Here is a 16,798-nt window from a genome sequence, read left to right as displayed (position 1 = left end):
TTTAACCTCTAATAAATTTAAACACAATAAACTCACTATTCACTGCTAGAGGCGGTGAGTAATTCTAGTCTTATCAAAATAACATCGTGAACATAATGGACCAACCTAGTACCTATTGTCAAAATCGTTGGTCGAACGTTTCGTGTCATCGATGTCTTTTTTAAAAAATTAACTACTTAATTCATTTCTTTCTTTCTTTTTTTTAATAATAAACCCTTTATTCCTTTATCAAGTAAAAATGTGTCTGTGAAGGCATTACATTTTAATTGTCTCGTGTTCGTTAGTGAGAATAGTCTTTATTCTTACAAATGAAAAGGAAGTAATATGATCATGTCGTAGGGGAAATAAAAGAATGTGGTGAATTGGAATTGTGAATCAAGTCATTAAAGTAGGTTTGGGGAGTAAAATAAGGTGGATGGAAATACATTGAATGGGTATGGAGAGAGTATTTTGGAAGGCGATAACGATGAAGAAGAAACGAAGAATGCCAAAAGAATGCTCCAATGGAGGTAAAACAGAGGGCAGAGAGAGGATATAAGGTCTGTCAAAATGGAGCAGAATGTATGTGGATGAAGTTTTTAGGCTAGGCTTCCCCCATTAGGCCTGCACATTCCTATAAACCATACAAACAGAATTACAGTAAATAATGGATAATCCTCAAAAGAAGTGTTTGAATACAGAGCATCAGCTACCACTAAATACATGCATAAACATGTGATCATAATAAATGAATCAACCCTTTCATTCCTTACATTAATTAATTTCTTTTGTTCGGGTGAGAAGAAAGAAAGTTTGATGTTTCTCCAATTGGGGGAAACCATGTGATAGAACATGACATAAATCAACCTCTATCATTGCAGCCCACTCCTCTTCTAACTTTTTCTTTTCATTTTCAAACTCCACTCAAATCCCATAAATTTATATAGTAGTGCAATTATTAATTAAAATGTGAAATTTTTTATTTAAAAAAATGTCAGATAAAAAAAGTTAGACAAAAGGTGTCGGATAAAAAAGAAAATCCGACATTCATTTTCTCTCTCGAAGGAAAAAAAAAACAAAAAACTTTTTTTGCTTTTCTCTTCTTTTTCTTCCTTATTTCTTACTCCTCTGTTTATCAGTAATACCACCCGTGTGCCTCTGTCTCATCCCCATTTCCCCCCTTGAAAACAACAATTCCCCACTTTCTCTCTCTTCCTCATCCCCCTTCTCTCTCTCTCTAAAAACCCCCTTTTTTATTTATACCCCTCCATGTCTCCCATTTTCCTCTAAACCCCATTTCCCCCAATTCTTTTTCAATTCAGTCCCCATGGCCTTTTTCTTTTTTCTCCTCTTCTTTTCCTCTGTTTTCGCCTCTTCTCTGTTTCTCTTTCTCTTTCTCCGGCCGGCGAGATTCCGGCGTGCCAGGCTGCCACCGGGGACACTCGGCCTCCCCTTCATCGGAGAGTCTCTTCAACTCATCTCCGCTTACAAGACCGAGAACCCCGAACCCTTCATCGACGAGCGTGTGCGACGATTCGGACCGGTTTTTACAACCCACGTGTTCGGAGAGCCGACGGTTTTCTCGGCGGATTGGGAGACGAACCGGTTCATTCTTCAGAATGAGGAGAAGCTTTTCGAGTGCAGCTACCCGGGTTCGATTTCGAACCTGCTTGGGAAGCACTCTTTGTTGGTGATGAAAGGGAGTTTGCATAAGAGAATGCATTCTTTGACTATGAGCTTCGGGAATTCTTCCATTATTAGGGATCATCTTTTGGTCGACGTAGACCGGTTGATTCGGCTCAATTTGGAGTCTTGGACCGGCCGGATCTTCCTCATGGAGGAGGCTAAGAAGGTACCCACAAAACCACTTCTTTCTTCTTCTTCACTGTTGAATTGGGCATCCCCACTTCACTCTCTCAAAAAATTCCATTTTTTTATTATTAAAAAAAAGAAAAATTATGATTATGATTATTAAAACGAACCAACTCCAAAACATAACAGGTCAGTTCACGTTAGCAGATTCATTCCTTTGGTCTGCTCATTCGTCGGGGGCCTCCCAAGAAATTCCACGGCGCACGTTAGCAACAAACACACAAAAAAGAAAAAAATAAAAATAAAAATAAAAATTTGCAGTACAGATCATGCAAACTTTTTTAATTATTGTTTCGGCCGTTGTTTTAATTATTATGTTTGTGTTGTTGTATATTAAAAATAATATATTTTATTTTTTTTTAAAAAAAAAAATCAGATAACGTTTGAGTTAGCAGTGAAGCAATTGATGAGCTTTGATCGGTGTGAATGGACTCAAAATCTGATGAAAGAATACCTTCTTGTCATCGAAGGCTTTTTTACCGTCCCTTTCCCTCTCTTCTCGTCTACTTACCGTCGAGCCATCCAGGTAAATGTTTTTCACCTTTTTCAAATTTACCCACTCTTTTAACTAAATAAATAAATAATGTAAACTTACAAAATTTGGAGGGTTAGGCACGTGAGAAAGTGGCGGAGCAATTGCGGACGGTGGTGCGGCAGCGGAGGAAACAGAGCAAGGAGGGAGAGAGGAAGAAGGACATGCTTGGAGCGCTCCTCGCCGGAGAAGACGCCCTCTCCGACGACCAAATAGTAGATTTCTTATTGGCTCTACTGGTCGCCGGATATGAAACCACGTCAACCACCATGACCCTCGCCGTCAAGTTTCTCACGGAGACGCCGCTGGCTTTGGCCCAATTACAGGTACTTTCCGGCCACCATTTTTTTTTTTTTTTCGTTTCGTTTCGTTTCTTTAGGAAAACTAATAATCCGATTGTGGGGCTGAAAACTGCAAAATCAATCGTTTTTTTCTTTTCTTTCTCTCACTCTCAACCTCATATCCATTATCGCATATTAATTTTATAGAAAAAAATAATGGATTTTTTATACCCATCTACTCATAATTTAATTTTTAATATAATTTAAATTGACACGTATGGAAGAATAATGAATAGTTTTAATTACTTAGTTTGATTGGTAGTTTTGTAAATGAGTAAATAAGCATTAAAAAGAAAAGGAATATATGAAAATAATAAATAGAAGTCTAGATTCCACCCTAACTCCATAAAATTCTCAAACCCTAGATCCTACCTGGATATTTAATTATTATTTAGTTTCTCTCTCTTCTTTTTATTTTTAATTAAAAAAGCAACCTTTCCCTCTTGGAACACTTCTCAGATTTCAAAAATAGGAAATAAAAAAATTGAAATTTCGTGCTTTTAATAGAAGGATACATTTGTTTATCATATTTTAAAAAATATTTATTTACAATATTCGAAAAATATGGTGTCACACATTCATATCTTTTATTTTCTTTTCTTATGAAAATAAAAACAAGTGTTGAATGGAAATTTGAAAAGTAATTTTTGAGGAGTAAAAAAGAAAAAAAAAAATCAACTTTTTCTAAAACAAGTAGTTTTGAAAGAGAAAGAGGAGGAGGAGGAGGAGTTTCAATTAATTTTATTATTTATTTAAAAAAAAAAAAAAAGGGTGAAAAAGTGAAAGTGAAGAACATTACATTACATTACAATACCTTACCTTACTTTGCTTTGCTTTGCATTACATAAAAGAGTAAAAAAGCTTACACACTCCCCTTTTTATCCTTTGGACATTATCATTCCCTCATTTCTTTTCTTTTTTCTTTAAAAAATACTTTTATTATTTTAAAAACTAAATGAAATGATGTATGTCAATTTAGAACACAAAACAAAACAAAACCCAAGGAGAGGCACACCCAGCTCTCTGCTGTTTTTCTTCTTTTTCTCTGACCACGCTTTGAAGTTTGACCACTCTGTTCTGTCTGTTGAAATCACCAAAATACCCTTCCTCTACGTGGGGATGATCCTCCTATCACTTGCTGTGGGCTCCCTACAACAAGCTCTGCCACCATCCACACACCACACATCCTGGAACTGGAATCAGACGGTCCGAAATCATACCTAGGATTGCCATCTCGCTTTCCCTGTCTCTGCGCCTCACGTGGCCTTCTACTTCTTTAACCCTTTTCCTCTAAACTAAGTTATGGGACTGATGAAAGGAAAGTAATGGATGGGTGATTTGGTGGGCAGGAAGAGCACGACCAAATCAAAGCAAGGAACAAGGAATCGCACCAACGCCTTCAATGGAATGATTACAAGTCCATGCCTTTCACCCAATGTGTGAGTCTCTACCCAAACCTTTTCATTTCATTTTGTTTCTCGCCCAAATTCATGCCTTCCTCTTTTTTCTTCTACTACTTTTTAGGTTGTCAATGAAACATTAAGAGTTGCCAACATCATCAGTGGCGTGTTTAGGAGGGCAATCACCGACGTAAATATCAAAGGTAACTAACTACTTACTTCTACCCTATTCATTCAAATTTTTAATATTTTAGTCGACAATCTAAACTAAATATATATCCATCCAGGGTATACAATTCCAAAGGGATGGAAGGTTTTTGCATCATTTCGTGCAGTACATTTGGACCATGATCATTTCAAAGATGCTCGCTCTTTTAACCCATGGAGATGGCAAAAGGTACAATCTACAATCTAATCAACAACAACAACATCTCCTTCCTCCTCTCACTCTACTCAAAAATCCTAACTTCTTCTATGCAACCCAACCCAACCCACCAGACTAGCTCCGGCTCCACCACGCTTAATGCTTTTACACCCTTCGGAGGAGGTCCCAGACTATGCCCTGGTTATGAGCTTGCCAGAGTTGAGCTCTCTGTTTTCCTTCATCATCTCGTCACTCAATTCAGGTATATTCATCTCTCCCTGCCTTCAAAATACACTTTCAATATGCAACTCTACTACCTAATAATCAATCCGCATTTCAGTTGGGTTCCAGCAGAAGATGATAAGTTGGTGTTTTTTCCAACAACAAGAACACAGAAGCGCTATCCAATCTATGTGACGCGGAAGAATGACACTACACACTCATCCACCCCACACATCAAGGGAGGCGAGGCGAATCGAGTCGAGTCAGGTTTCAATATGTAGAGGGGAGTCTAATGTTTCTCTTCATCTTGTATGAATAAGATTATATGCTAAATTAATAAGTTTTAATTAAATACACACAATATGGAGCTACTTAAATAGTACAGCCAATGAATTGCCAATACAAAAATTATATATATCTCACTTCTCTCGGCCCCCTCTCCAAGAGTACCAATTTTTGTAGCCAATCAAACACTGGCTTCTTCTACCCACGTATCTTCTGCCCAGAGGTTCTCCAGGCTTCAAAATTCAGATGATTTGACTTGAGTCTGCAGTTTTTGGGGTCTGACACAGTCTTCTTCACAGGAATAGTCAGAGACGTCAATTGCAACACCATTTACACATTCAAATGCAGAGAAAAGATATATGAGTATCAGTATCCGTTCCTCTCCTTACTTTTTATGGCAGATTCAACTAGCTTAACCTTTTTAGTGTTATCAGCGTTGAGGAGGGAGAGTTTCTCAAGCGATGATTTGAGTTGGGAGATCTGAGAGCCTTGAACATATGTGCTTCTTCTGTACATTTTCTGTTGTTGATTCACTCCATTGTTGTTGTTCTTTGAAGAATTTTTATACCTCCTTAGTCTTGCAGTTACTGTATCCATTGAAATACGCAAAGCGTCCAACTCAACGCCTGTAAAGTGGTCTGGAGGCAACAAAGAATATGTATCACTTTGTTTAAAACTAAAAAGCAATTATCGTGTGAAATTTGTCAACCCTTCACCCTCAACATAGTTCAGCTGCCTATATCTTTTTAATTAGTCAAAGTACACCAGGACCAAGAACGGTGATATTTGACAGCGTGGCACTATCAAAAGGAAAGCAACAAGTCAATTTTCAACTGAACAGAACTTGATTAATTTGGCTCTGCCCCAACTAAAACTATGCGTGTATCTCATGCACAATTTAACCAGTACTACGAGACAACCATCTAGACTCTAGACATTGATAAATATCTAACTAGTTACTCTCTAAAGGCCTGACTTCTAACATAATGTATTTTGGTATCAACCATATATTATAGACTTTTTTTTGGATAGCTTGGAGTTGGAGCTTTGCTCTCCTATACTTGGGGCACCCACACTCGTCCCAAGGCTCGAAACCAGGCAAGAGTTTTTGGCATGAAGGTTTGAACTTTGGCCCTGGCCTATGGCCAAGAGACATCAAGCCCTTGTCAATGGGTGGCCAAGAAATATTATAGGTGATACAAGTTAAATAAAGAATTCAATTATTCTGGTTTTATATTTTGCAAAGCCTAAATCTACTTTATGCACTATGTGAGCTTGTAAAAAATGAACATATATCCAAGCAACAAAGGTCGAAGACAAGTATGGGATAAGGACATAACAAGTGGCAAAATAATTTAGCAAAAACCAAAATGGTTACTTTTTTAAAGTATGAGGATAAATATAGATGAAAGTTCAGATACCAAAATGGTTACTTTTAATTCAAATGACTAAAAAAAACAAGTTTAAGTCAAAGTTCGAAGTCCAAAATGCAATTAAAACTCATCTTTTTCTATAAAAGTACTTCTAGAAGAACTGGTTACATATTTCTCTTAAAAAGTAAAATGTTTAACTATGTAACCAACCCGTTTGAGAACATCGAAAAGTTTTTTTAATTGGCTTAAAACTACTTTTCGTTGTTCCAAAATTCATATCAAATCACTTTATTTAGTCTAAGAAATCAACCAATCAAACAAATTAAAGTACTGAAGTGAGAATTTATTACCGAGTGTAGATTTGAACTCTCTTTCTGCTTTGGACAACGGCTTTTTGTGAGCTCCAGGCAAGTTCTTCAACCGATGTATCCGCTCTTCCAGAACATTGTGCAGTTTGATAGCACTTTCTATCCTGTCGTCCAATGCTTGCTGTTTCCCCTCTACTTTTAAGAGCTTTTGTTGTGCCTCTCTTAAACGAGTTTGCTGATCGTCATTTAACCTCTTCAACCTGGGCCCATGCTGCTTGAGTTCATAGTATACCTACATGGGGGGAGTAGAAGAGAGGAAGGACGGGGGAAGTTTAGATGTTACACATGAGGAGCGCTAAACTAACTAAATTATCTACAGTAGTTGATAAATACTAAATAGTTCTGCAGTAAATTGCAATTACCGAGTGTGCATACTCCACATAATTTTCATGGAAGAGCTTGAAATACTGATGAAGCATGGACCAACCTTCAATGGAATCGGCAGTCACAGAACGCATATTGGATGATGACTGAGGAAGGAGAACTACCTTAGGTCCGCCAAGAAGATCTTTGCTTATAATTTCAGATCTTTCGCTTTCACTTTTCTCCCCTGTCACTGCTGCAGCTGATTGTCCCTCATTTAGGAAATTGCTAACCTGAACTGGGACTAGAAGGTTCCAAGTCCTCATCTCTAGGACAATGCATTCTTGAGAAAAGGTGACTCCCACAATCCAAGAGTATCCAAATGAATCAGATAACGAGGCAAAACCACAAAGTGGAAATGGGTTGGAAGTGTCTCCCTGGCAGCAGGTATTCAGAACAGGATGCACAGAGGGAGTTCTCATATTCGGGTCCTGTCCTCTGCTTTGACTTGTGAATGGAAGGAAATGCAGTATAATCGAGTCTATACCTCCATTGTGAAGAGCAAAAATTCTTTGATCCATAAGTTTATCAACAAACATCGTTATAAGAGAATCTCTCTCCATTTTTTTTGGAAGGGCCAGATCTACAATAGCCAGTCTCAGCAAAGGGGGTGGAAGCCCCAACCAAACTGTATGATCAAGTGGTTGATCAAGCTTCACCTTTGAGAGCTTCCCTGTAATCAATTCGCATATCATACCAAGACCAAGAATATTGTCATTCGGATCAACACGTACACGTGGTGGACTACCAACGTTCCAGACAGGTTGAACTTCATCTGCAAGGGCATCTATCTGCAGTTGCCCACCACTCCATGCTGTCACGAGAACTGAGTCTTTACTGATTAGATTATATAGCAAACTTACTGCACCTCCTTCACATTCTGCACCTTTAATTGATATATCTTCTTCATTTCCATTATTACAAGCTCTCCTCAAAGGCCCCTGGAAGAACATGTGATATGAAGATTTAAGGATTCCAAGACCCAGTGCTGAGGGTATACTGCAACCCATGCACATGCCATACAACTAAAATTTTGATAATGACACATTCTTAATATGCATACATACATACATAGTGGCCCAACTACCAACTTCATGCATTGAAAATGTCTCATAACTCATACCTGCAATGCAATTGACGCATCAAATAAAGCACAAGGATGGGTAACTATCACTGACATATCTCCTCCATCTGGTGCTCGAACTAAATTTGGAAAAGTTTCTTCCAACCAAGAAATTGCAAGACTAGAATTACTGACAGCCGTTGGATTGGCTGATTTTAGCCCAGAAGACTGAGCATCATTGTAAATCTCCAATATAGATTCCCACACATAAACACTGTTGAGGACAAAACAATCCCTTAGAGATAGTAACGTATATAGTTCTATAAGAAACTAGAAGGCGCTAATCAGAACTTTTAGTAGGCCGCAGTGGAGGGAGATTTTTTTGGTGCATTCCACCCATTATTTATGACTCCTTATTTATGACTCCATATAGGGAAAAATGTCCTCTCTGAATCTCACCTCGACCCACTTTCAAAGGACAAAATATTTGAAGAATGAAAACCAAAGAAATAAGCCTGTCTCTGATAATTCTAATTGAATATTCATGATCCAAAAGTCTATACCTTTTAAATGGAACAACTGGGCAGAGGATGTAAATTGAACCATCACTGAATAAAACAAACACCTGCAGATATGGTGTGTAAGCCTTTTTATAATCATAATGTTGATCCTTGGGCTGTTTCACAGAGGAATCTTAGCCACCCACCAAGTTGTTAAAAAGAAAGCAAGAGTTTTTCATGCATTGAGAAGTAGTACTAACATCACGACCTTACTTGAACAGGATATGTTCTATAAGTTGTACAATTGTGTCATTGAATTCTAAGTAGTATTACATCAGATTTCAGATCCTACACATTAGGGTCACTCAAATATTCTTAATGCCTACAAGTCAATACATAGCAAGATATAAAAATGTAATCTGGCTTGAGATTACTGTTTCTTAAAGCACAGTGGAGCACCAAACGGACAGCACAGAAAGTTATATGTGGATATTCCTAAAGCGTCACAAAAAATAGGTTTGATCTTTTAGGTCATGTTTTTTTCTTGGTAGAAGAACTTTTAATTTATGTGAAACCACAACATGGAAGAAATCATTGAAAAATTAGAGGGCTCAAATTAAATATCTGGGCAAGAAAAAAAGGAAAAGATACTAAGATAAGTTTTCATCACTATAAAGAGAAAACGCTCTATCATCGAAATTTCAAATTTCCAATTAATGAACTTACACTGAACTTGTCCCACAAGTGATCTCCCCCAAATGAAAAATCAACCGGACAGATTGAAGTGGCATTGTTAGATTGACCAGGTTCCACTGGCTGTAGATAATATTCTTGCTCTGGTTGCACAATATCCGAAGACAGATTGAAAAGCCTGAAAGGAAAAGACGTTAAACAAAAAAGCACCCAGATCAGATGTTGAGGAAAGGAATTTTTTTGAAGGAATTGGATTGTTTTGGTTAATCAACCAGCAACTTGAAGCAAACCTAGACAAATTACTAATCTGTGTGAGGGGAAGATAAGCAGCATCCATCTCTCTTTCTCATTATTGAACCGTTCATAAGCTTCAAGAAAAAACAATTATGAACAAAATTCTACTCGTTCCTAGTTGACTAGCAGCAACAAGATTTTGTAAACGCTCGTGGTGACCATGAAATAAAAACAAGATTAGCCAAAAGAAATCAGCAATAACACTAAAAAGAAATTAAATGTTTTTTTCTATAAGCTAGCCCACAAGAAATCAAGGATGCATATAATTTCTTTATTCAGGAAACGAAATAACCTGAAAACAGAATCAGATGAAAGGATTCCAAGGTGGAAGTTACTATATGGGTGCCATGAAACTTGAAGCATGCGTATGACATCATGACCTCCATAGTAGATTTGCGGACCAACTCTAACAATCCTGTAAGAAAATTAGAAGACTCTTTCAGGAAAAACAAGGTGGAAAACATGTTATGACATCCTTTTTACATAAAAATGGAAAACAAACGAATAAAACGTATGAATATTTTGCAATTTAACATGAACAAAAACTACAATTGATGGAAATCAAACTTGAATCATTAACTCAGCTATTAGCTCTTCCTCACCTACAGATGACAGTGTTGTCATCTCTGGTAGAACTGTGACCATAGAGGTGCATTATGCACAACCCACCAGGACCCACAAGGGCCAATGCCGATCCATTCTTATTGATAGAAATCTTATGCACCACAAAGTCGAGCTGTACATCGGGTTGCAGCACCTAGAAAAATGGGAGAAAACATGATACAGAACCTTTCAGAACAAAAGGGTTTTCTCTACAAATTCTCAAGTCTGCTCTCTTTCTAACACTTGTTACAGAACTAACATATCTCTTCACAAAGAGGAAAGTAGAACTGACTTTAGAGGGGGAAGCGGCGAGGACGGAGGTGGGTTCGGGTTCTCCGAGGCGGATGGAAATCCGGTGCAAGCAAAGTTTGGTGGAGTCCCAGAAATAGAGACGAGAGGCACCATCCCAGGCCAGAAGGTTTCTGAGAGGCGGAGCAGCAGAACCGCCATAGTCGACGGCGGAGGGAGTGAAAACGGGGTGAGTCGTGAGAGGAACCCAATCGACGTCTAGTTTGGGGATTGGAGATCGACGCGGATCAGAATCAGCTTCGTTCAGGTCGAAATTGTACCTCATTGTCGTTTGGGAATGTTAATACCGCCAATTTTGCTTTCGATTCCGGCGACTGCTGTGGTCGTCTTAGTAAGCTCTATTTTTCGTTCTGGAGGGGTGTCTGTTCTTTAAACGGCGTCGTTCTGTTTAATGTACTTTCAAAATATTAACCTTAGTTATGAAGAAAAATTGGAACTCGACACTACGGGTACTTTCCAGTCCCAAGTAATAATACAAATTTTCAAAATATATACGCTTTACTAATATTATTCATTAAAATCTCATAAAATACCTTTTTATTTGCTTATTTATATCTCATTAAAATTTCATATATATATATTTTTAACTAAGCTAATATATTATTTCTTTTACTATTTAATTATATAAAATTAATTAATTAAAATCGTTCATAAATTAATATATCACTCGACTATAGTAGTAGTGTTTTACTTTCATGCAATATAGGAATGTAATCATGAGTTATTCGTAATCACATCAAAGTCAAAGCCGGTTCTATCTTGATAATTACACCTTATAGATCATCCAATGAATAGTTAAGTTATTATTTATATACCTACTTTCTTTACCCGAGAAAGATGATTTTGGAAACTTATATCTTCACCTCACTATTTAGTTAATTTCTTGTAATGTTAGGATTATTGAATTGAGTATGTGCTCTAGAGTGTTTTATATAATAAATCATCTAATATTGAAAATAAAAAAGAATTATTGTCAAGTAATAAATTTGAAGTTGCATAAATTCCAACCAAGAAACACAAGCCTATCTTATATTTGATTAAATGCCTTTAAACAGAACTAACATCTTTAGTTGGATTCAAACTTGCATCCAGTTCCTTTCTGACCATTCTTCTGTCATAATAAATTCAAACTGAAGTTAAAGCTCGACAAAGAATGCAGAGATCAAACTGAAATATTCAACAAAGTACAAAAGATCATAATAGTATCTAGCCAGATGATAGCGAAAGAATCGAGAGAAGGTCGGACTCGGAAGCTGAATATCATAAGAGCACAAGGCTCTTTACCATTTTTATTTGTACTGATCCAAACTATACATTTTACATCAGATAAATTGGATGGCTAAATATGAGGCAAAATTGTATGTTTCTATAGTGTATATTCGTAGTAACACAGCCAAATAATTTAAGGATAGCTTAAAGATGTTAGTTAGCTTTGCACCTCCTGAATCTCCAAATCCAACCAAGAAATCTGTATCACAAAGAAATAAGCGGAAATCAGATCTCAATCAGAGTGACTAACATTCTTGACAAATGCAGACTGTGTTTTCATATGATGAAGAAGAATTTTGATATCCTCACATGAAACCTGAAGACCGGGGCGAAACAAGTTCAATGGAAACAGGTTCTGATCATGTGATGGTGTTTTACTTCACCCATTCCTTTTGAAGAATCTTTTGGTGCCTGGGGAAACCGCTCTTGCAAGCAGAAACCTGCAAGGAAAAAAAAAATAAAAAGTTGGAAATGGAAAAGGAAATCAGGAATAAAATAAAGATTTGGTAAGGAGAAACCAAAGAAAAAAAGTCAGAATATGGTATCGATATTTCATTGACTTATTCAAGAAGTTGAAATCCACCATTTCTTGTTAATGAAGTATTAGGTAAATATGGAGTGAAGTTATTGACTTTCTAGAATAAGTTTATCAAACTCGATTTCTCTTCTAAAATCAAGAAGCTTCCTTGTTCATTCGTGGAAGATTCCATGGTTTATGACTTTCCTAAACAGCCATCGTTATTTTGACGAAAGGAAATTACTTGTGATCATCACTTTGTTCTTGAAAATTCAATGTCTCGACATTGAATAATTTTGTGATAGATGAAAATCTACTGTTCAATACTAGTTTTTGCAGTTTTTTTTGAAACAAGGATGAAAGAAAACAAGAAAAAAGTTTGGTAGTGTGCGAAAGGATTGATATTAGGCTAAAATTGTTCTCAGAGGCAAAACATCGAACACTTACCGCTTCAATATCAATCTTGTAAACCAGGAGCTTCCTCCTCTCTCTGCAACTCGTCCTATACGCCACACCAACATGGGCAACAGCCAAAAGCAGAGAGCACATGAACAAAGCCACCTCTAAGCCTCGACCAATATCCAACAAGCCACTACCAAACACAAACCAAGCCTTGAACGAGACAAACACCAAGGAAATCACAGAACAAAACGTGGTGATCCCCAAATACGGCCCTCGCGAGAGCCTCGGCCCATCGCAAAAGCTATAAACACCTACACACCCAAACACACAGAACAATCAAATCAAATCAAATCAGAACTTAAGTCCACCAGGCAGATGAATGATCTAAAGTAGAACTTACAGAAAATGATGGCGGATCTTAGGAGGGAAATGAGAGGGATATCGACGAGGGAGGATCTAAAATCGTAGTTTGTGAGATGAGAAGGAAGGGATTTGAGGGAAAAGGAGTAAGGGTAAAGAGAAGCAGAGAGAAGAGCAGAGGGAAGAAGGGCATCGGCGATGACGAGAAGAACAGGGGCGGACAAAAGGAGAAGGGAAATCAACATGGTGATTAAGAAGAAAAGGGTTTTGATTCCTCTCCATAAACGCTTGGATTTCTCTTCTTTTGAGAAACCCATTTTCAGTGAATTGGGATTCATTGGATTCCTAGTGCTCTGGCGTGCTCTGTTGTTGCTGTTGTTGTGGTGGATTATGAGGAGTTGCCCATTTTTAAGCTCATCAGGGCCGCAAATGATTCTGTTGACTCAAAGTCTGCGCACTATGAGGGCCATCACAAAACTCTCTCTCTTCTCTCTAACCTAACGACAATACCTAAATACCTCGGCTCACATTTTTAACTTTCCTTATTAATTAATTGAATAAATAACAAAATAAAATCAATTTAAATGGAATGAAAACTTTAAATTGTTTGTGGTTAAAATAATAAAATAATAATTTTTTAAAAAAACAAACATGAATATGAGTAGATGGCGGGACCGACTTGATTTTGAGGCATGTGATCACATGGAGCAATTTTTGTCATGGGGTATTTTAATAATTTAATTTATTTTTAATACTATATTTCAGGTTGGGGCATTGGTGGGATTCCTTTTTCTGGTTGGATTAATAAATAATTTTAATTAATCTAAAATTAAATACCTTCTACCATCCTCATTATTTATTTATTTATGAGAGCTTTAATTTTCTTTATGTTGTTTCAAATATTCCCTCCTAACAATTTCTCTATGTGGTTGTATTTTATTATTAGTTTGGACATTGTTTAATTAAATTTAGTAGTTAGTTTAAATGAACAGACACATGACAAAAATTTGATATGTTTTTTAATTTAACTATTACCTATTACATGTGAATCACTCTATATTTGCAAACGATTAATCATAAAAGAATTATTCATATTTTGAGGTTCTAAATTAAATTATAAAATTTAATATATGAATTGGGATAATTTTAAAAATTCACAAATCTACCCATTACTTGATTTAGTTTCAAATTTGATATGAAAGTTTAAAAATATATCTAACATTCATCTGGAAAACAACTTACTCTATAAAAGTTCAAAAACCAAGATATATAGTGATTGAATCTATATTTTATTTCTTAGTTTTAGAATAAAGATCATGTAGATGGTTCATAGTTTTGGGGCATTGTTGAAATAGAGCCTTTATGTGTCGATTAGGGTCGAGTTAGATGATCCTAATCCAACAAAGGTTATGAGCAAGTGGCCCACTTAAAAAAAAAAAAAAAAAGTGGTCTCTTGATTTTGATATTTTGCTATACGTATGCATATCTAACTTGATAGGAGAAGTTTCTCACCAAATATTTTAAATACTCACTCTAAAAAAAAAAAGATAGATAAAGGCAAAGGTGTGATGCGAGAGTGACAGAAAGGGTTGTTGGTTAATTTATGGGTCGATTTTTAAACTTTATGACATTGAAGTTGTAGATCAATGGCGCTTTTGGAATGTTTTATTTATATTTGTATTTAATCTTTTGAAATGAGAACTCCAAACCGTTAGCTTACTGAAAATCTTTTACAATATTAATTTTTAAAGTAATGATTTTAAATATTATCCTAACACGGTGTTATGTCATAATTTAAACGAATTAAAGCCCTTAAAAGCTTTATGAAAAAAAAGTACCAAAAACATAAAAAAGATGAGGAGACAACATTGGTAAGACAGGTGATATTTGTTGGGACTAGGAGAGTGGTTTATATTTGGTTTATATTCTTATCTAAACCAATCCAATCACATACACATTAGACCAAATGGAAATCTCAGTCCTAAAAGATTCCACACATTTAACTAATTTAAAAAAAAAACAAAAACAAAAACAAATTTTACTATTAATAAATTATTTTAATTATTTAAAAAAAAACATCAAAATTTATATTATTATATATATATATATCCATTCATATACGTCACTCAGGCATATTGACACAAATCCACCTCATCCCCATTTTTCTTTTTCTTTTTTTAATTTATTAAATTAAACTAAACTAGTTCCCAACGTCAGCATCAATATTATAAAAACTACAAATGAGTTAAGGATTTTAAAGTTTATTTAATTAAAAAATGATTTTTGAATTATTATGGATTTAAAAATATTAAATATCTTCAAATGAGTTAGATCATTGCGTTTGTCATCAAATTTGAGGAATTAAGATTGATAATATCTTTCATAAACAAAACCCACAATCTTTTTTAGCCTTTAAATTTGAAAAAAAAAATCATAATTATTATTATTATTTTTTTAAATATAAAGTTATACTATATTCAAATTGATAACATATATTATAAGCTCAAATCATGCCTCTAATATTTACTATCGTCTAAAAAAATACTAATTTCTATATTTCTTTATATTTTTTAAAAGCAAAATGGGATGGTAAAGAAAAACTAGGGGGGTTTGACAATATTTTGGCAGTCAACGAAGAACTCATGAAGCGAGCAACACATGATAGCAGCCCTGATTTTTGGTTTTGAATTTCAAGGTTGAGTTATTTTAAATTAATGATAGAAATAAATAAAAAGATGAAATGAGTATAATTGATTTGGAAAATGTGACGTGTCATGAAGGTACAATAACCACATGCCACATGGAAATTAAATCACCCTATAAGTTAGCTGATAGGTTCATTTAATAAAGAACAAAATAAAACCAAAGCCATAAAAACATATCCACGTGGCTTGCCCATGACAACATGAAGCCCTAGCTTAGCTCACGAGGTAGGGGACTTTACCATATGGTAACACACGTTTTGTGTTTTTCAATCTTTTAGGGATTTTTCTTCTAAGTATGATTGAAATAAATCCTTCTCGTTCTACTTAGCTCATTTTTCTATTGTTCAGAGTGTGTCTAAAATTTAATTGACTCTATATCGGATTGTTACTCTTAGTTTAATTTTTTCAACTATATATTAGATCTATATACTGTTTGAGTATCGTGCGTGTATGAATGACAATTTCCATCATTCTTCTATAATCGTTGGATATACAATCCACTTTATGCCTAAACTTTTTTTTAATTTCATACCCTACTTTGTATACTAATAAAAACGAGTTTCTCGACTTTTCAAATTTCGTTAAAATTAACAAAAATAGTTTTTACATTCTAATTTTAATTTATTTTTTTTTTCGTATAGCAAATGGTTGGAACCAGAATGAGCCCAACTACTGCTATTAAAGGCCCAATCATAAATACGGCCCAAGGTTTAAGCCCACCCTATGCTGATCCATTGGGCTGCTGATTCTTCTAGTTCGTAGTTTCCAGCTGCCGTTGAAGAATTTGGGGGTCAACGAGACAATTATAATTAATAATAATTAATTGTGCATTTCGAAAAACGTAATATTTCAATATTAAATTAAATTTTCTTAATTACTAAAATAAAAACGTAAACTAATAAAATTAGACCTAATATAACTTACTTAGCATAAGAGATACCAGATAAATTATAAGACTGTGCATCACCTAATAGCTAGACTAAC

General features: G+C 35.5%; 3 protein-coding genes across 4 annotated transcripts; 1 reads left to right on the top strand and 2 right to left on the bottom strand.

The window, feature by feature from the left end:
* Positions 1–1,171: 1,171 nt before the first annotated feature.
* LOC111484767 (cytochrome P450 90A1-like) lies at positions 1,172–5,125 on the top strand. Its single transcript, XM_023131352.1, has 8 exons — positions 1,172–1,831; positions 2,228–2,377; positions 2,464–2,709; positions 4,074–4,163; positions 4,249–4,327; positions 4,412–4,521; positions 4,623–4,750; positions 4,829–5,125. Exons 1-8 carry the CDS (start codon positions 1,307–1,309, stop codon positions 4,989–4,991), a joined length of 1,491 nt encoding a protein of 496 aa, XP_022987120.1. The 5' UTR covers positions 1,172–1,306; the 3' UTR covers positions 4,992–5,125.
* LOC111484753 (nuclear pore complex protein NUP88-like) lies at positions 4,866–10,940 on the bottom strand. 2 transcript variants are annotated; one of them, XM_023131334.1, is made up of 9 exons: positions 10,545–10,940; positions 10,252–10,406; positions 9,942–10,064; positions 9,389–9,533; positions 8,726–8,787; positions 8,223–8,436; positions 7,099–8,040; positions 6,719–6,968; positions 4,866–5,633 (listed from the first exon to the last, which is right to left on the bottom strand). In XM_023131334.1, exons 1-9 carry the CDS (start codon positions 10,824–10,826, stop codon positions 5,362–5,364), a joined length of 2,445 nt encoding a protein of 814 aa, XP_022987102.1. In that variant the 5' UTR covers positions 10,827–10,940; the 3' UTR covers positions 4,866–5,361. The 2 variants fall into 2 exon arrangements, with proteins under 2 accessions (XP_022987102.1, XP_022987110.1); XM_023131342.1 differs by lacking the exon at positions 8,726–8,787 and having other exon boundaries at positions 10,545–10,679.
* An 856-nt stretch (positions 10,941–11,796) lies between these two features.
* LOC111484804 lies at positions 11,797–13,605 on the bottom strand. The gene is made up of 4 exons (XM_023131411.1): positions 13,150–13,605; positions 12,795–13,060; positions 12,140–12,270; positions 11,797–12,029 (listed from the first exon to the last, which is right to left on the bottom strand). The coding sequence occupies exons 1-3, from the start codon at positions 13,445–13,447 to the stop codon at positions 12,205–12,207; spliced, it is 630 nt and encodes a 209-aa protein (XP_022987179.1). The 5' UTR covers positions 13,448–13,605; the 3' UTR covers positions 11,797–12,029; positions 12,140–12,204.
* Between the last annotated feature and the right edge of the window lie 3,193 nt (positions 13,606–16,798).

Source organism: Cucurbita maxima, unplaced genomic scaffold, assembly GCF_002738345.1.
Source record: "Cucurbita maxima cultivar Rimu unplaced genomic scaffold, Cmax_1.0 Cma_Scf00001, whole genome shotgun sequence".
Taxonomy (NCBI): Eukaryota; Viridiplantae; Streptophyta; class Magnoliopsida; order Cucurbitales; family Cucurbitaceae; genus Cucurbita; species Cucurbita maxima.
The sequence above is the reverse complement of the archived record's forward strand: the minus strand, read 5'-3'. Positions and strand labels throughout refer to the sequence as shown.

Bases quoted from the DNA above. Each gene is read 5' to 3' on its own strand.
- LOC111484804 (XM_023131411.1), bottom strand. From the start codon at position 13,447: ATGAATCCCAATTCACTGAAAATGGGTTTCTCAAAAGAAGAGAAATCC. The intron at 13,061-13,149 runs GTAAGTTCTACT...TTGGGTGTGTAG, and splicing joins AAGATCCGCCATCATTTTCT to GTGTTTATAGCTTTTGCGAT. The intron at 12,271-12,794 runs GTAAGTGTTCGA...TTTTCCTTGCAG, and splicing joins ACAAGATTGATATTGAAGCG to GTTTCTGCTTGCAAGAGCGG.
- LOC111484753 (XM_023131334.1), bottom strand. From the start codon at position 10,826: ATGAGGTACAATTTCGACCTGAACGAAGCTGATTCTGATCCGCGTCGA. The intron at 8,437-8,725 runs GTATAGACTTTT...TGTCCTCAACAG, and splicing joins CCAGTTGTTCCATTTAAAAG to TGTTTATGTGTGGGAATCTA. The intron at 5,634-6,718 runs GTAATAAATTCT...TGTTGCCTCCAG, and splicing joins AGAGTTCAAATCTACACTCG to ACCACTTTACAGGCGTTGAG.
- LOC111484767 (XM_023131352.1), top strand. From the start codon at position 1,307: ATGGCCTTTTTCTTTTTTCTCCTCTTCTTTTCCTCTGTTTTCGCCTCT. The intron at 4,164-4,248 runs GTGAGTCTCTAC...ACTACTTTTTAG, and splicing joins CCATGCCTTTCACCCAATGT to GTTGTCAATGAAACATTAAG. The intron at 4,328-4,411 runs GTAACTAACTAC...ATATCCATCCAG, and splicing joins CACCGACGTAAATATCAAAG to GGTATACAATTCCAAAGGGA.